Source organism: Podarcis gaigeae (genome assembly GCF_964106915.1).
Source record: "Podarcis gaigeae genome assembly, chromosome: 6".
NCBI classification, from domain to species: Eukaryota; Metazoa; Chordata; class Lepidosauria; order Squamata; family Lacertidae; genus Podarcis; species Podarcis gaigeae.
In genome coordinates this window covers 44,687,108-44,705,720 of record NC_139682.1, presented here as the reverse complement: position 1 = coordinate 44,705,720, position 18,613 = coordinate 44,687,108, and the positions used below count along the sequence as shown (strand labels likewise).

At 42.1% G+C, this 18,613-nt stretch overlaps 2 protein-coding genes across 2 annotated transcripts in view; one reads left to right on the top strand and one right to left on the bottom strand.

Annotated features, from left to right (window-relative positions):
* BLTP3A (bridge-like lipid transfer protein family member 3A) overlaps positions 1-5,368 on the top strand; it is a 54,844-nt gene extending 49,476 nt beyond the window's left edge. The window contains exon 21 of the mRNA XM_083744903.1: positions 635-5,368. Coding sequence (XP_083601029.1) covers positions 635-760 — 126 coding nt within the window. The 3' untranslated portion in view covers positions 761-5,368. The remainder of the gene's footprint in view (positions 1-634) is intronic.
* A 160-nt stretch (positions 5,369-5,528) lies between these two features.
* Positions 5,529-18,566, bottom strand: TAF11 (TATA-box binding protein associated factor 11). Its single transcript, XM_083745101.1, has 6 exons — positions 18,461-18,566; positions 11,545-11,825; positions 9,227-9,357; positions 8,437-8,524; positions 7,374-7,470; positions 5,529-6,287 (listed from the first exon to the last, which is right to left on the bottom strand). Exons 2-6 carry the CDS (start codon positions 11,779-11,781, stop codon positions 6,157-6,159), a joined length of 684 nt encoding a protein of 227 aa, XP_083601227.1. The 5' UTR covers positions 11,782-11,825; positions 18,461-18,566; the 3' UTR covers positions 5,529-6,156.
* Positions 18,567-18,613: the final 47 nt, after the last annotated feature.

Below are 18,613 nucleotides of genomic sequence, written 5' to 3'. Positions count from 1 at the left end.
TGAAAGATACCGCGGCCTTTGCATTGTGCATTAAAAATCTTAGCCACACAAGGACATCTGGTTGGCCTCTGTTAGAAACAGGATATTGGACAAGATAAGCTCGTGGTTCTTATTATATGCTGATGCTGCTATTGATGGGCTAATGTTCAGTCTTGATGAATCTAATGTTGATTATTATTATTTTGCACATAATTTGATTGATATTCTTACGTTACAGTTTGAATAGTAATGGAAAACTTAAAACCAAAAACTGGGCAGAAAAATCAGGGATTACTCTACAGAGAATTGTGCTCAGATTTTCAGGAACTTGAATAATGGCCCTTGATTGCAATCTGCTTTTCCTTTCTTGAGACCAACCCGCAAAGTGTGTGTGTGTGTGTAATATGAACCACTTTTTTATTTGATGAAGCACTTAATACTTTCTGAAATAAGAATTACTGCATTAAAAACAAAGTCACTGAAAGCTAATAGCTATTAGACTAGACTATCGGCAAGTACTCCTGCTGGGGAAGTCATCTCTTTGAATAATATAGGTATAATGCCTCACTATCCAAATTGTGTCTTGGAGTTCACAGCTTGAAAAATACTTTATCTCTCTTCACCCCCACCCCTGCTCCTTATTTTGTCTTTGTAGCTAAAAGAAGTGCCAGCTTTGGAGAGAGAGCTACAGGTCACAAAAAAAGCCCTTGCAGAAGCCAATCTGGACAAAATACGCCTACTAGAGGAAATAAGGAAATATGATCCTCTCTTCCAGCTTTGACAGCAGAGGACTGAGCTACAGATGCTCAGGGCAACCAGAGATCACCAGCAGCATAAAAAAGCTTGCTTGTTACATTACAGCTACCTAGGCCATCTTCAGTCCAGAGTAACTGCCTTGAGGAGCAGAAACAGTGTGCCATTACAGGAGATGGAAGATGGAAATGGACAGGCAGTGAGGAAACGTGGGAATATGATGACCTGGAGTATTCGGTTTTGCAGCCCATGTCCAGATAGCATGCAACTACACTTCAGCTGAAACATGGCAGCATTGAATCTAAAAGCTGCAAAGCCAAACAAGGAAGAACTATGTTTCTGTCCCATTCAAGTTGTCTGAAAGTGGTGCTGAAAAATGAATAATCTTTCTCATCATCTGCTTCATTCCTGCTTGAGGTGATGGGTAGCATTGGGGACATGTATATTATACACCAAAACCGTAAGGGTCAGTCTTCTTTGCTGAAGCATTGTTAACCATTGAAAATAAATTTCATGGAGCTTTGGTGCAGCACCATGAGCCTGAGGCATAGAAGAATGAGGGGTGGGTACAGACTGAGCACAGGAAAGGGTGCTAGGAACAGAAAGTATAAAATTAATCAGGCCTGATATGCGTTTTGGTGGCCGCAGTTTCCCATTAAACTGTTCCCCCCCCCCCACTTGTCTTTTCCAGTAAGACACTGTGAGTGGAGCATTTTACTAGCCTTCCTCCCACTTCTTCATAAGCTCAGTTGACCTTCACCATTGCCTTCTTGCAGTATCACAACCCTTACTGGGTTTAATTTAGTGAAAAGCTGCAAATGTCCTGTCCTTGACAGCTGAGACACGTAGGAAGCACTTTTCCTTTGCATTACACTACACAGATAAGCCTGGACAGCACAGAGGAAGTGGGTTCTGCCAATTCCTTCTAGGTCATGCTCTGCCCTTAGCAGTTCATTTGGTAAATGATGAACCACAAAGTATGCTGCAACTTTCTGTAATCCAGATTAATGCTGGTTGAAATTGTTCTAGTGTGCGATTACGTGGAGTGGCTAAACGCTCAACCCTTTCTTCTTTCTGCTGTCACGCGTTGTTTGCTATTTGGAATGAATGAAACAGCAATTAAGCTCTGGAAGAGGCTTGGCCACTGCTAGTTTTCTTGGATGTTTCCGTAAAGAGGTTGTGTCCAAAACAATTTTAGAGGGGATTTTGCTCTGAAGCAGTTTTAACAAGGCACGATGAAGCCTACATAGAGGGAAATGGTAAAAGCAAGGAGGAAAGAATGTCTCCAGGGATTCCAACCTTAGATGCAGCCTGTAAATTAGTACAATATGACTCTCCAAGCAGTTAAAGCCAGTCTCAGGCAAGTAAACACAGTCTAACAATTTACAACAGAAGGCCTATGCTTGCTCACTATACATGAACTAACTACCATATTGAAGATTACAGAAATTAGATGTTAGTTAAGCCTCTAATGAATGGCAAGCCTATAATGAGTTGTGTGCCTAGTTGAATTATTATTCTATTATTTATTGAATTTATATACCGCCTATACTTGGGGGGTGGGTCTCGGGGCGGTTCACAGAATAAAATCAAGATATAAAACCACAAAATACCTAACAAAAATAAAAACAACAACCCAATAGCCTCCCCTGTGCAAACCCCCCCCCTACATTTTAAAAGGGCATAGGGTGTAAATCGTGAAGGTATATTGTACAACACTCCTGGAACTGGGGGAATGAGCAATTGTGTGAATGCTAACTCACACTTCTCACCCTCCTCCACCAGCCATTTTGACCTACTTTTTAAAATTTTGTGTTATCATTGATAAACAAACAATTCAACAAAATGTTAGTTGTTGGCCAGTCTCTGAAACTGACTTTTTAAGAAAACAGCTATACTGTACATCCATGTCCCTAAGAAGTATATGAGACCCAGTAGAGCAAGGATGGGGAACCAGTGGTCCTCCAGGTGTTGCTGGACGAAAACTCACAAGAACCCTGATTGTTGGGCATGCTGGTTGGAGCTCGAGTCCAGCAACAACTGGAGGGCCACAGGCTTCCTGCCCCCACAGTAGGAAAACAAATGTGGAAGAGTGGTGGCAACCTCTCTTGTGAAGCCCTGCAAGATTAAACTGGATAATACAGTCCTGTGCTACACTCTGCCAAAAAGCCACCCATAGCACCTGGCTTTTCGTACCCTTGGATATGACTACATTTAATACTTTTGTGGGTTAGTCTTTGTAGTGTGCTAAGACACTTTTAATGTTGTATGGATGCAAAACAAACTGATGATACAATATGCACTGCATTCTAGCAACAAGAAGGGATTGCCAATTCTTCCCAAACCATATGCCTAGATGCAAATTCAAAGGCTGTTCTTGTCTTTGTGAATAATTAGGCTGATGTATACGTGCCTGTGCTGACTTTTGATAGTTTTTATCCCTAAAAAGAAAATGTAGCTATAACATATAGGCCTGAATGTGTTCTTACACGATTTTCTAAAAGTGTTTAATTTTAGAATATTAAAGCTGGAGACATAAGAATCATGCTTAATACAGGTTACATAGATGTGGCTGCTAAAAGTATGATATGGATTAAGATTGGTCAGATAAGAGGAATTAGTGGGTTTAGTTTAAGTCAAGTATCTTACATTTAGGGAAGAAGTTTCTACTACTGCACATGTTGGATTAGTCAGACTGGGTTAAAGTGTCAAAGATATTTAAAGGGTAACCATACACACACATGACTGGTTTCTTTTTATTTTTTAAAAATAAAATCACAAATCATAACAGTGGAATAAGTACCATAAATAGTCTGAGTTATGTAATGTCCCATCAAAGCTACAGCCTATATTAATATAGAGTTCAGAACAAAATGGAGCATGAAGAGGGTAATGGGCTATAACATAATAAGCAATCTTGCTGTAAATTAGTAGTATTTTAATGGTTAACCAATCTTATCTAGTACTTATTAAACAGTTTGTAGCTGGAGGCAATGCCATTCCTTAGCTATTGCTGCAGAATGCATCTTTTTGTGTCCGACATCTGCTTGTCTGTCTTGATCTGATTGCCTTGCAGCAGTCACTGTGTGACCTTCACTATTTGAATCAGAGAGCAGCTTAAAACAATTTTTGTTCTGAACCGGGGAGGGGGAGAGAGACTCTGTCTTCAGCTGCCTCAGATAATTTGCTAGCCCTCAAGGCTAGCAACGGGCTGCTGTACTCCAGAAAGCTTTGCCAGCTGTGCTGTGGTGCTGTCACTTTCATTATTTCATCAGTGGTGATTTCTGCATATCGGGCTGCATGTGCTGTAGCTTCTGCTTGTTCATTTTCTGTGCAGTGAACTATGGCTGATGCCTTTTTCCTAAGGCATCCTATTTAAAACACTCCCTTCAATCCCAGGCCACACACTGGAGTAAGCATGAATCACCCTCTCCATACTGGAAAATGCCCAAGTAGGGCAGCCCTTCTTTAATGCAGTGGCAGAAAAACTCTATTAAAATAGTATGTATTACTGTTGGCTCCTATGTATAAAACCACTCTTGCCTAATGAACAGAACTGTTTTTGAAGTCTGTAAAATTTATCTTTATGGGGTTGACAGTGCAGTTCATATACTACATACTTTGTAGTATAGTACCAAAACAACACACCAAATTAATACATCTTAAGTATAGTCATGCACTTTCTGTGAATTCAACAAGCAAACAACTAGTTGTTAAGTGTACTACACATAGAGTATTTTTCCGTACATGCAGTTGCTGATCATGCAGTCCAACAAACCTGAACTTTCAGTAAACAATTCTGCATATGCATATCTTCTATTGCTAAGAAAGAAGCAAAAATAGTCTTGGCCATGGTTAGATTTTATATAGGCCACCCACTGCTTTTCTTAACTTGAATGCAAAAAATAAATAAATCTATCTTTTGTTGCAAAATGCAGCATGTTAAAACATGAAGAGACAGAATGGTACACAGAATTTAACTGCACAATGCAGTTCATGTATTTTTGTCCTGCTGAAAATAGTTTTTTTAGCAGTTTCCAGTATCTTTTGGAGGGCTTAAAATAAGGCAAAGCATAGCGAAGATATACTGGTATGTTAAGTTTATGGTGTGACTTATTTGGTTTTAATTACTGATGGTAGGAAGAGCCTTGCTTATCAGCTTACTGTGGTGGGCATGGTCCAGATGCTTCCCCCCAACCGAGGATTAATTTATTCCTCTACTTTTACTACTGGAATAGGGAGGAAATCCACTGAAGCTGATACTGAGACGCTGGACTACTAAACTGCATTACTGTTCTGTTCTGTTCTGTTCTGTTCTTAAAGACACTCCCTTTTTTCAGTGCTATATTTAAATGTAAAAAGAAGTGAAGAGCAAGACTCACTACTTTGTAATACCATAACTTATATACCAAGGGATTCTTACTTGTTGCAAGGCTCTCCTAGTTTCTTGTGGCTCCTGCTGTAACTATGACCAGGAATGCTACAAGCACAGGTAGAGTACTGGGTACAAGGCTGACTTGAATCTAAACTAAACCATTCAACAGTATTGGATTTTGCTGCAATATACCTTTTCCTCCTATGATTGTATTGGTTCTGTGAACCACTTCTGAGTTATAAATTAAATTGATTAACTCTGTTTCTGTTGATTTATTTCTCAAGTTTTAACTTTCCAGCATCATAGTCAGGCTATCGATCTGATATTCAGCAGCTTATCCTTTTATTGCTGTTGCTGCAGCTACAAAAGGTGAACCGTGCTTGGCAATATGAATTGATAAATGGTACATATTATGAACATATTTTCCAGTGAAGCGTATTTGTCCCACCTTTATTAGAAAACATCAAAGGCAAAGTCATTACACAACTGCATCCATTACTTTAGGTAGCTCTTTATTGGTTTTTGGAGATGCGCCTGCCTGCTCAATTTGATTATGGCACACTCTAGGAGTTTTGCATTGACCAGGTCTTATATTTCACACAACTTGTAAGTTTAATATCAGAGAACTGGATGCAGAATCAAACATTAGTCTCAAGAAAAACATATTTAAAAGTAGTTCCTTTATTAGAGATGATTGCCATTACATTTCATTCTTAGCAACAATAATTTTCTTATTTAGTTGCCTTTGTTTTCTCCAAAAGGTATTTGATTATGTTCAGTAAGTATAAACTTACGATAGCAATGTTTTATACAGTTTATTGACTGCATACTTAAATGTTTCTGTACTCAGTCCAAATATAGCATGCAGTATAACTTCTATCAGAATGACCTAGAATTTCATAAGTAGTTTATTAAATGTTTCCCCCAGTAAGATCATATACGTTTAGATGGCTTTAAGCAATCTGAAGCCACCATTTGCAAAAGTTATTTACACTTATTCAAAGGTGAATGATCTTCATCCCACTGAAGACTCTTCACCAATCTCCTCTTCAGTGAAAAATAATTTTTTTGTATTTTGAATTTGGGATCTGCCCTCGTGACTTCAATCGTCTGACTGCTTCACGCATGTGTTTGGGCTGCAGAGGAGGTGATTCTCCCCACTTTTCACATACATCTAGTGCTGAAAACAAAGAAGTATTTCAATCAGTTTGTTGGTTCAATACATCTTACATACCCCCATTTGGTTACAAAATCTACAAACATTTTAGCTTTAAAAGTAGTTGATACGTGTGTATATTTCTTTACATTCTAACAACCAGGCATACTAGTATTTAGCCGATGGACTAAATGGACTAACAAAAGGCCAGATTCAACTAGTCACTGCAAGGACTCCCACTAGCACAACAGGTGTTTTCCACCTTCATGCATTCTGGAGGTTCAGGAGATCCCACAGAAGAGCACATGGGCAGAAGAGAGGAGAGATTGTTCCATTATGCGAGCAGAAATGCTTGCACTGACAGAACAATCTCCTGATCCTGAATTCCTCCCCAAAGCAGTTGACTCTACTTTAGTAAATACTCAGTTTATATAGTTATGTAAATACTATAACTTGCATCTGAGAATCAAAATGTCAAAACAGCAGTTTAACTTCTTGGGAGGGGGGGGATGGAGTACAGTCATATCTCGGGTTGCAGTAGCTTTGGGTTAAGCGTTTTCGGGTTGCGCTCCGCGGCGACCCGGAAGTAACAGAACGCGTTACTTCCGGGTTTTGCCGCTTGCGCATGCGCTCAAAATGACGTCACGTGCATGTGCGGAAGGGGCGACCCGCGCACACGCAGACTCAGGCTGCGTTCACTTCAGGATGCCAACGGGGCTCCGGAACGGATCCCGTTCACATCCAGAAGTACCACTGTACCACATACCATTACTATGCTTCCAAAACTTAAAAGATAAACACAAGTGGCTTAACAATTCTTCCATTTGAGGAGAATTTAGATAAAACTGAATAAGCACTCCCTACCACTGGGTAGAAAATTGGGCACATACATAGGATAGGATGGGTAACATCCTATTTTTGTGTTTAGAAAGCAAGTGCTTAGGTAAATTATTCATACTGTTACACTGGGTTAATAGCCATATTTCTCTTAAAACTACTGAGCTATAGCAAATTCATAGAAATGAAGAACTGCAATAATATTTCAGAATAAAGGATTACAGAAAACCTGTTTAACTCGATACAAGTTTTAAATATTCTTCTGTTACTCACCTTCTTCTACTACCTCTCCAACAAAGACTTTGGAAATTCCTGACATGGCGATAACTACATTCTGAGAGACAGAGGTTCCAGTAATTGACTGGATCAGCTGAGGAGGGGAATGATAATTTGATTTTAAAGGGTTAAGTTCTTTATGTTCCAATCACAAACATTACTGGCAATGACAACTGTGCTGCCACAGGGTTTCAGCATAGTTTATGTCAGACTGAGGTTTAAAATTCATAATCTGTGTAACGGAAATATTGCATCTATTGGGTTGTATCCTGCTAAGTCGTCATGTGTCCTAAATGGGGATGGGAAGAGGGCCTGCCAAAACAATCCAATGAGTACAGAGCTAGCTCAGTGGGCACAGAATACCGTATTTTTCGCCCTATAGGACGCACTTTTCCCCCTCCAAAAATGAAGGGGAAATGTGTGTGCGTCCTATGGGGCTTTCGCTGAAGCCTGGAGAGCGAGAGGGGTCGGTGCGCACCGACCCCTCTCGCTCTCCAGGCTTCAGGAAACTATCTGCAAGCCTTGGGAGCCCACGGGAGTTCCCGCCGGGCTCCCAAGGCTTGCGGACAGCAGCCTGCAGCCCGAAACCTGGGGAGCGCAGCGGAGTGCGCCCCAGGCTTCGGGTAGCTCTCCGCAAGCCTTGGGAGCCCAGCACGACTTCCCGCCGGGCTCCCAAGGCTTGCGGACAGCAGCCTGTTCTGGGGGCTGGGGTCGGGGGAAGCTCGGGCTTCCCCCACCCCAGCCCCATGTGGGGGGGGGGAGAATAAATATTTTTTCTTTATTCCCCCCCCCCAAAAAAACTAGGTGTGCCCTATGGGCTGGTGCGCCCTATAAGGGTGAAAAATACGGTACCATCTGACTGGTTTGGGATGGGTGGGAACAAAAAGGAAAGAAGAGGGGAATTTTATATAGCATGCAGGAAGCGGACATGGCTGATTGACAGTAATCCTGAAATTAAGCACTCCATACTGCAACATTTTGTTGCAGGTTCCATTTGTACATCATAAGATACAACTCGGCAAGCTGCTTTACTTTAAATTGAATTGGAACAGAACCGTACCCGTTTAATAGCAGCCTTAGGGAAAGCTGACCGGCGATACATCTCGTAACGATTTAGTTGTTCTTCAGAGAAAGAGGAAACAAGAATTCTAGAAAGAAAAGACCAATTATACCCCAGATTTAGAAACAACACGTTTACCCTATACACATCTTTATAGCTACAAAACTGCATAGCTTGTGAAGTTGGGGAAAGACAATGGTAAAGTACTTCGTTTGAAAGAAAGAATCTGGAATGGGAGAGTATTGTGCAGTGCCACACGATAATTATTCCTTCCTATGTTACAGTATTAATCGTTCAATCCTATACATGCCTACTCAAAACTGTCCCACTAAGACCAATTTTTTTAATTTATGCAGCTTTTATGACACTTTTCAAGAGCAGGGCTCCTTCCAAAGCCATTCTGAGGAAATAAATTATAACAAAAATATGATAAAAAATCATCAAAATCCAAGCACTAACCATCACATACAAATTACAAGTTTTTTATGGGACTTACTCCCAGGTATGTGTATAGGATTGCTACCTCAGTATTTCTTGGTTGTAAATTTAATTTCCAGTATGATCCTATGCATGCTTACTCCAAAGTAAGTCTCACTAGTTACTCCCAAGTAAGTATGCATAGGGTTGCAGCCTCAGTACCACCTCCTTCCCACCCACCCCCCAAAAGGCAGGGAAATCAACAGAACAGTTTATCTACAAGACATTACAGCTTATCTTACAAGCCTCCTATTATACAAACCATTTAGCATTAATAAAAAGCTTTATGTCATGTAGATGTAAGATTACTTACTGCATTTTTTGAATCTCATCTTCATCTACTTTATGTTTTTTCTCTTTTTTCTCCTTTATCTCTATTTTTATTTTCTTGGCTGCACAAGGCTGTGAAGTAGACTCCTCTGTTTCTTCATACTCTGTTTTAATCTAGTATTAAAAAAAACTTGTTCAGCTTGGCTATAGTGTTGGTATGTTCAGATTGGTTATAGTTATAGTTTCTAATTAAAGTTGTCAGGTGCAAAAGATTTTCAGTATTTTTATTATTAGCTCCACTCTCTATATTGCCACATACATGTCGTGACTTGCGTAATTTATTAAACCAAAGATAGAACAAGATTTCAACTTCTTCAAACAACTGAACTTAAAAAAATATATTATTCCTTCTCTCTCCAATGTTGAGATTTTATTTCAATCAGTGTCTTGCACAGCATGGAAGCATGTGGGAGGTGGGGAGAGTAGACATACCCTTCAGCATTTCACTGATAAAATACTAACTTTCGTATAAAAAACAATTCTTATTGCAAGGATCATCATGCAAGAAGCACCCTGTCCTCTTACACATAACTAAAGGGTATTCTGTGCATGCTGTTACACTGTTTTAATTTATCATGTAACAGCCTTTCTTGCACTAGCTTTCGAAGCACGAGTTCTTAATAGACTGGCAATAAAGTGTAACAAGGTGGTACCCAACAAAGTGGTTCTGTTAGCGCAAGGATTTCTGTTTGTGCAAAATGGAACTTCCCTTTCTTTTCTTCTCCCCATGCAATTCCATCCCCCCCCCTCACAAAAAAAAATCTGTTCTGGAGGTTTGGGGGAACCATAGGCAGAGGAGATGGATGTGAAGTTCCACTGCACAGCCAAAAGTCATTGCACTACTGGAGCTACTTAAAGTACTGCCCTTAAAGTTTAATCCTTACAGAATAACCACCTTGAACACAGCCATCAATCTGGAAAGGCAGTTGTGATGATGAGGAAATGGAAGTCAAACAATGCATCGGTATCTTGTGTTCATGAACTTCAAGTGTAGGCCAAACAAGACTGAATTTGAGGATACCTCGGGCAGTGTGTTTATGCACACAAAAATATGTTAAAAAAAGACATGACCAGAAGGCAAGATGGACAAGATTTACCAGTTTCTAGGGAGGTTATGTTTACTATTCAGCATTGCAGTAAAAACAACAGAGTCTTGTGGCAGCTTAAAAGCTTAACAGATTTATTTTGACACAAGTTTTCATAGATTCCAAGTGCAGAAAGAAGTATGGTGCAGGAGCAGCCCTGACATTCTGGCCTAGGCACTGTTATTTGCTCCATTCTTGGATCTGATCAGGAGAAGGGGTACAAGACAGAATGTGCATGAACAGATGAAGTTATAGATCCTTTAAGTCAATTAAGAACTAGGGCCTGAGCTTGTTTTCCTCCCTCCCTCTCCAGCCCTTTTTCTTCCTATGTCTTTTAGATATTATGCTGAAGAGTGGGAACTGTCATAGAAATATATGCTCTACCAATGAGCTATGGCCCTTCCCCTTTCCTTTGTAAGCTGCTGTAGGAACATTTTTGGCTAAAGAATAAATGCCTTAAACAATATATAAATTCATCAGATGCATTGAGCGTTATCCTTTACTGTATTGCATTAATGCAACACATGGGGAGGTGAGATAGTAAGGAGGGAAAAGAGAAGTAAATGAAACACAAGATTACAGCCAGTGATGATGAAAATAGAGCCTGAATGCAAAATAAGCAAAGTGACACTTTATGGCAGGAGTAACAGGGTCAGTCTGTCCATTTCCCAGACATTTAAAGGTCTAATTCAGCCGTGGTGAACCTGTAGCCCTCTACATGTGGTTGGACTCCCAACTCCCATAAGAAGGCAGAATGGCAGTGTTCAGAGATGAGAGGAGCTTTAGTCCTAGGATGGTCTATAGGTTCCCCGTCCCCGCTCTAACTGAATTGTGAATGGGTGTACTTTCTGTAGTCCATTTCCCTCTAATCTTGCTGGTCAAAATCCCCTCTTTGCTTATATGCCTACCTGCAACTGTGGATAACTTCTCATGTATATGATGAAGTGGATACTTTGTCCTGTAAAGCTTATGCCATAACTAATTTGTTATGTCTTTAAGGTGCCACAACATTCTGGCAAGAATTACCATTAAAGAGATGCTGTCTCTGATAAATATGGGCACTTGGAGCCCAGGGAACCGGGGAGGGGAAATCCAACCACCTCTCAAGTAGGAATTTAGCAGCAGCCCATCGACCCCCAAAACAAGAAAATAGCTTAAGAGCAATTCGAAGGAAAAAAGGGTTAATGTGAGCGTCGCTTCCTTCTCTTCTACACACCTCTCGAACCTGCGCCTCCTCCTTCACCACCACAGGAGCCTTCTCTTGCCCCTCGGCTAATTCCGCGGCGAGGTTAGAGGACTCCTCCGCGGGAGACGGAGAAGATACAGCGGGCGGAAGAACAGCATTCTCCGTACGAGATTCCGCAGCTTCAGCCATTGTTCCCAGGAGGAGTATCAGTCGCGCTCTAGTGACGTCATCGGAGATGCGTCCTCCACCTCCGGTCTCTGTTTCCATAGCAACACATCACGCCCAAGCATAGGAAGGGGAAAATAGATGAGCTGCACGGTGAAAAATGTCAGAAAGGCGACCGTCTCAGTCGGCTTCAATGAAAACAACAATACTGTATTCCCGTTTGAACAGTGGAAATGCTACAGAGCACCGCACAGGGAGAGTAGCAGCCACTGGGCAAGGGGACTTTTGGGTTGCTAGCTTATTTTTAAACTGAACTTGAATATCAAAGTGGATGGTGGATCTTTAAAATGTGCATCTGTTCACCAATTTGTGCATCTTTGGACATGTTGATAAGTCTTCTTTGAGGCAGCTAGTCATGACCAAAACACAGAACCCAAGACCGTAAAGGTGGCTGCAATTCAAGGACGCACATGACTTTGGACCATACTTATTTGTTGCCATGGCCAGTGATGGACCTACATTTTGGGGGCCTTGAAGCCTGAACTGTCATAGGGGCCCCTTCGCAACGAGGTCTGAGTAACCACTGTTATCTTCTTCAGTGGGGTTGTTCTATGACAGATCAGCACACCTTTATAACTACTGACTTCTCAAAGTTTGGGATTGTTGAACTATATACAAAAATAAAATAAAACACTTGAGGATATATATTTCTTTGCCTGCCACCAAAAATACCATAATGCAGGCACCTGGGAAGCCTCTCTGAGGAGGCCATTCAGTTGTTCTTTTGTAGCCAACCAAACCATACATTTAAAGCACATGACTTCCCACAAAAGAATCCTGAGAACTGTAGTTTACCCCCCAAGGTGCTATAGTTTCCAGCACCCATAAGAAAGTACAGTTCCCAATTCTTTGGAGGATGCCATGTACGTCAAATGTATTGCATGGATGTGACATTATATGCAAGGTATCAACAGGAGGTTAATGGGTGACTGACTGTCACATTACCGTACATTGTCTAAAAGGTAGCTCTGGGAATGAGGTTCTGACTTTAAATGCTCTCACTGGGGGTTTGAAAACTGGTGTGATTTGATGGGTCAGGTCAGTGGACATTTTGTCTCATCCCATTGGACTAGAGTTGGGGTCTGGTGAGAGGGGAGAATTCCACCCAAGTCTGAAGTGATTGGCTGCAGTTAGAAATAAAAGGGCCACCTCAAGCCACAGTTCAAGTTGGCGGGTGGATGGGTCACAAGTCAGTTAGTGTAAAGAACAGCAATAGAGCTGGAAGCTGGAGCCAGGGGGAGGGCATCTAGACTTAAAGGCTTATGAGTCTGAGAGAAGACAAGAACACTAAATGGAGCTGAGGAGGTATATGGGGGAAAGGAAGCATCCCAGAGACAGCCTTTGAGAGAGCTCTGAAGCCAAGAGTCAGAGATGTTGCTGAATGCAAGTGCCTCAAGGAGGAGAGTCCTGGACCTAGGTGAAGATGGTGGCCGAAGTCCTGATAGAAGCCTGAGAGACTCCAGAAGAAAGATCTGAGTGAGAACTGCAAGTCTTTGGGGCATAGTTGGTGAGTGTTAACTAAATGTGTTTAGGGAAACTGGCTATAGATTTAAATAGGGGGACAAACTAAATCAAAGCTGGTTTCTTAAATAAAAAGTACTCTTATGGTGTAACCATTCTGAGTTAATGAAACAGTAACCAAGTAAACATCTAGATCTAGTAACTGTAGAAACTAACATCAGCATATGTTTATATTGAAACAAAACATAATTTTCTATGGGGGAATTCAACATAGCACTAAGGTCAGTTGTGCCCGACAGAATTATCTCTCCTCTCCTCCTCCTATATGCTGTTCTGGGTTTTTTTTCAAAAAAATTTTTTTTAAAAATCCTGACCCCCAAAAGCACAGTGGCATGCAGGGGGACAAAGGGGATAAAGCCTTGTTGCACTATCAACAGTCCTTCTGCGGGCTTCTGCTGGCAGGACCAGTTACCGGTAGTTGAGTCCAGTCCCATTTTTAGGCTTGTACATAGCTACCAGTAGGTAAACTGAAGTATTATAATTAACTTGGTATTTAGATACATGGTGGGGCAGTGGTAATGGGGTGCATAAATAAGTAAAAGCTTTTAGTTAAAGATGAGAAAACAAAACAGGTGTGTGAGACCATGCCCTCTACAATAAGTAATGGTGGAGTTGTAAGAGGCAGGATGATTAATCAGAACTCCTGATGAGACACTTTATCCAACTGAAGAGAATTTACTTTATATTTGTACAGTCGTTTAGTATTTAAAATTGTAAATCACTTTGAATGACATCACAGAAACACAAAAATGCATTAAAGTTAAACCAATAAAATAAAGAAGTAAACACATTTTGTGTCAAGATTTTTTCAGGGGGTAATGCATCATGGCTGTACTAGAGAATACAAAGAAATCAGAAAGCTCATGTACAGAACATAAACTGTTGGTTTTTAAATGCTGTTGAGTTCCTTGCCTGCATGATGCTTAACATTTGCTTATATAGAGATGCTTTAGAGTGAAGGATATGTTTGTCATTGTCTGCCTATCTACAGTCTTGGTCTGATAGTCTAGGTAAGCTGTGGTCTAAACCACAAAGCCTAGGGCTTGCCGATCAGAAGGTCGGTGGTTTGAATCCCCGTGACAGGGTGAGCCCCTTTGTTCGGTCCCAGCTCCTGCCCACCTAGCAGTTCGAAAGCAGGTCAAAGTACAAGTAGAGAAATAGGTACTGCTCCGGTGGGAAGGTAAACGGCATTTCCGTGCACTGCTCCGGTTCACCAGAAGCGGCTTAGTCATGCTGGCCACATGAACTGGAAGCTGTCTGCAGACAAACGCCGGCTCCCTTGGCCTATAGAGCAAGATGAGCGCCGCAACCCCAGAGTCATCTGCAACTGGACCTAATGGTCAGGGATACCTTTACCTTTAAGACCATTAAATGTGTGTTCTGCATAAAGCAAGTTTATGAGTACACATTCAATGTCAGATGAAAGAAAAGCAGTACTTGGGGATGAAAAATGGTATATAAACACATTTAATATAATTGTTGGGCTGGAGTTGGTAGAAGACAAACTAATAAAGATAGAGGCGTTCATATACAAGCTGACTAGCATCCTGACAAGTCACAAGAACCACTAATTCTTGCAGTGTGGCTATTGTTATCATACTAAGGCGTGTAGGCATCAAATCACTGCTATCCTAGGTGAAATAGGCCCTCCACTTGGAGCTATGTAGACAACAAAGCAACGGTAGCACACTTTTCTTTTTAAAGCAAAATCAAGCATAGAACAAAATCACCACAGTTTCACCACAAAGTTACTTTAAGGAGGGAGGGACAATCAGCAAGGACTTATGGAGGCAGACTGTACATTTTAGAAAGTGGAAGACTGCTGTAATTGCTTGCAGTATGTACACACACACACACACACACACACACACCCTCCTGTCCCGCTATTGCTTCTAGTCAATCAGGTTTTGCAAGGTTTTGCTGTGCATCAAAACCTGTTTGACCAGAAATTGTAGAACAATGGAAAACAGTGTGCATTCTATGAACAACAATGGCTCTAACTTAAACTTTCTTAAAACTATTGTCTGTCCTCAGTTTCAGAGCTAATTTGAAAACAACCCCAAAGTTTTCAAGGTCATTATTTGTGTACACACACACACACACACACACACACACAATGTCACACATAGACATACCTTACTGTATGTATGTTTGTGATATAATTCTCAAAAGAACTGAAATAATATCAATACGAGGCTTATCTCATACATTATTTTCAGTGTTGTTATGTGGAATGAGCATGTGCCTACTTCCCCACATAAAACTATCAGGCAGCTGGGTTATTTATTTATTATTACATGTAAATAAAGTTCAAGTTGGCATAAATGGTTCTCCTCACAACAGGTAGGATGGAATAAGAGACAGATTTGACTCTAACCAAGTCCACTGAAATTAATGGAACTAAGTCATACCCATTAATGTAAATGGATCTACTCAGAGTAGGACTAGAATTGGCTATTCCTATTTGCGGGGAATCCAAAATGCTTATTTACAAAGCTATTGTACTACCAACCTTACTGTACGCTTGTGAATGTAAATGGATTAATGTAAATGGATCTACTCAGAGTAGGACTAGCATTAAAGGTACCCCTGCCAGTACGGGCCAGTCGTGTCCGACTCTAGGGTTGTGTGCCCATCTCACTTAAGAGGCCGGGGGCCAGCACTGTCCGGAGACACTTCCGGGTCACGTGGCCAGCGTGACGAAGCTGCTCTGGCGAGCCAGCACCAGCGCAGCACACGGAAACGCCATTTACCTTCCCGCTATAAAGCGGTACCTATTTATCTACTTGCACTTAAGGGTGCTTTCGAACTGTTAGGTGGGCAGGAGCTGGGACCGAAAGACGGGAGCTCACCCCGCTGCGGGGATTCGAACCGCCAACCATGCGATCGGCAAGCCCTAGGCGCTGAAGTTTTACCCACAGCGCCACCCGCGTCCCTTAGGACTAGCATTGGCTATTCCTATTTGCAGGGAATACAAAATGCTTGTTTACAAAGCTATTGTACTACCAACCTTACTGTACGCTTGTGAAACATTGGCCACTTATAAATGCCACCTCTGACTCCTCAAAAGATTCCATCAACGGTGTCTCCAAAAAAATCTACGTATCACTTGGGAAGACAGGCGAACTAATGCCAGTGTACTGGAAGGAACAAAGATCACCAGTGTCAAAGCAATTATTCTTCAACATCAACATCGTTGGACTGGTCGTGTTATTTGGATGCCTGATTATCGTCTTCCAAAGCAACTATTCTATTCCAAACTTAAAAATGGAAAGAGTAATGCTGGTGGTTAACAAAAGAGGTTTGAAGACTCTCTCAAGGCAAATCTAAAAAAAGTAGGATAAACACCAACAATTGGGAAACACTGGCCTGCGGGGGCTCCAATGTGAGAACAGCCTTTACCAAAGGTGTCATGGACTATGAAGACGTTTGAACTCAGGACAAAAGGGAGAAACTTGCTAAGAGGAAGGCATGTTTGGTAAACACTCACCATGATCAACTCCCACCTGGAAACCTATGTCCCCACTGTGGAAGGATGTGTGGATCCAGAATTGGCCTCCACAGGCACTTACGGACCCACAATTAAGACCGTTCATGGAAGACAATCTTACTCGGCTCCAAGTGATTGCCAAAGAAGATAATCCATAATGAGTTGCCAAGGTTATCTAGAGAGCTTCATGATATAAGTAAAGTTTTCAGCATAGGTCTACTAGTCCTAGTCCGACACTCTAGCCACACAGGCTCACAGTAAAGGACACCAGTCCCTAGGGCACCTTGGGAGGCTCTAGGGCACCTTGGGAAATAACAAAATCTAATGGAATATATGAGAGGCATGGATTAGATGGGCAAAAGCCTAGGGAGCTGCTTTTCTGCTTTGGTCTAGTACTGGCCACTTCAAGTGGCAGCTGCACTCGGAAGTAGAGCTGGGAACCTCTGGCCTACAGGCCTATCATGGTGACATCACTTGATGATCAGAGCAGTGGGAATAAATTCTTTGCAGGGCACACAGCCAAGGCAGCAGGATTTTATCTCCTTTCAATCAGCTCATGAGCAAGGTATGTGTGTGTGTTAAATCCTGCTCAAATCAAACAGGCGTGGCAAGGGCTGTCTGAAAACTCCCTGCCGCCTCTGTGCTGATGGTTTTGTGTTTGGTCTACTCCAATTCTCTTGTTTGCTCCCTTGTTCAGGCTGAGAGGGCTATTTTAGTTCTAGCTGCAGAGCAGGGGAAAGTGTGTGAGTGCGGTTTCTCTGAAACCACACTAAAAATGACTGCTCAGGCGAAGTATTTTCAGTCTCAGTCCTATGACCCTCTAACTAGATAAGTCAGAAAGTAAACACTGAGCAGAAAAATCCTACTTTGAAATAAAACAAACTCTGCATTGGCCAACAATGCATTGTAAAGGTACTGAAGCATCTGCCAACATGTTTATTTCAGCTACTGCTTTTCATAGTTTACACAGCCTACTCCTGTCCTTAGGCTTTGATTTCTCCACCCCTTACTCTAAAATTCCAGGATTAAAAGCAAAACAGAGCCTGAGAGGGTAACAGAGGTAAACAACATTGTTTCTCCCTGATGCTGGATTACAACTCTCATAGTCCCAGACCATTAGGCCTAGTAGCTGGGGTGGACGGGAGCTGCATTCTTCCAACATCTGGAAGGCACAACATTGACTACCCCTGGGGTAACACGCAGACTGGCTAGCAAGGCTGATTCAAACGTTACCAATTTCCAATGCAGAAGGTGCAATTTGCTGGGTAACCACTTGGTCATTAACAGCTATAGATGTTTTGCCTCCGTAGGTGGGAGCTGTGCCCAACTGCAGCTGCCTTGCATGCCCACATGCAGCGAAATATCTACGTGTACGATGGCCATACGTTACAATCTACACGCAGGTTTCCCCACAAACGACGTCGGGGGGGGGGGGAACACACCAAACAACAGCAACAACAACCAGCAACTTGTGAAGATCGCTCGACAGCTGCCTCACAAGTTGCTGGTTGTTGTTGCTGTTGTCTGGTCCCCCCCCCCCCCAAGGACGTCGTTTGTGGGGAGATTCTTAGCCCCTTTGTCCTTTTCCTCCTGCTGTGGACTTGAAGCGGACCCTTCGATATTTCTTGCAGATGGCCGAAAGTGACGAGGACGTTCCGTGTGATCGTAGTGGGGGAAGGGTAGTAGCCTCCCACTTTTACCTTGCCTTACCTCATTCTTTCAGGAAGCAGCCACTGAATGAAAGGGAATTGCCAGCGTGTGTGTGTATGTCTATGTATAACCGAGGCTCCCTCCCTCCCTCCTTGTCTTGGGTTCTGCTGGGGGCAGGCGCCGCTCGGCGAGGGGGCGTGGCCTCCTTGGCTC

Excerpts from the sequence above, each read along its gene's own strand:
- TAF11 (XM_083745101.1), bottom strand. The coding sequence starts at position 11,781 with ATGGAAACAGAGACCGGAGGTGGAGGACGCATCTCCGATGACGTCACT. Across the intron at positions 9,358-11,544 it reads AGGAGGCGCAGGTTCGAGAG|ATTAAAACAGAGTATGAAGA; the intron begins GTGTGTAGAAGA and ends TTTTAATACTAG. Across the intron at positions 8,525-9,226 it reads GATGAGATTCAAAAAATGCA|AATTCTTGTTTCCTCTTTCT; the intron begins GTAAGTAATCTT and ends TTTTCTTTCTAG.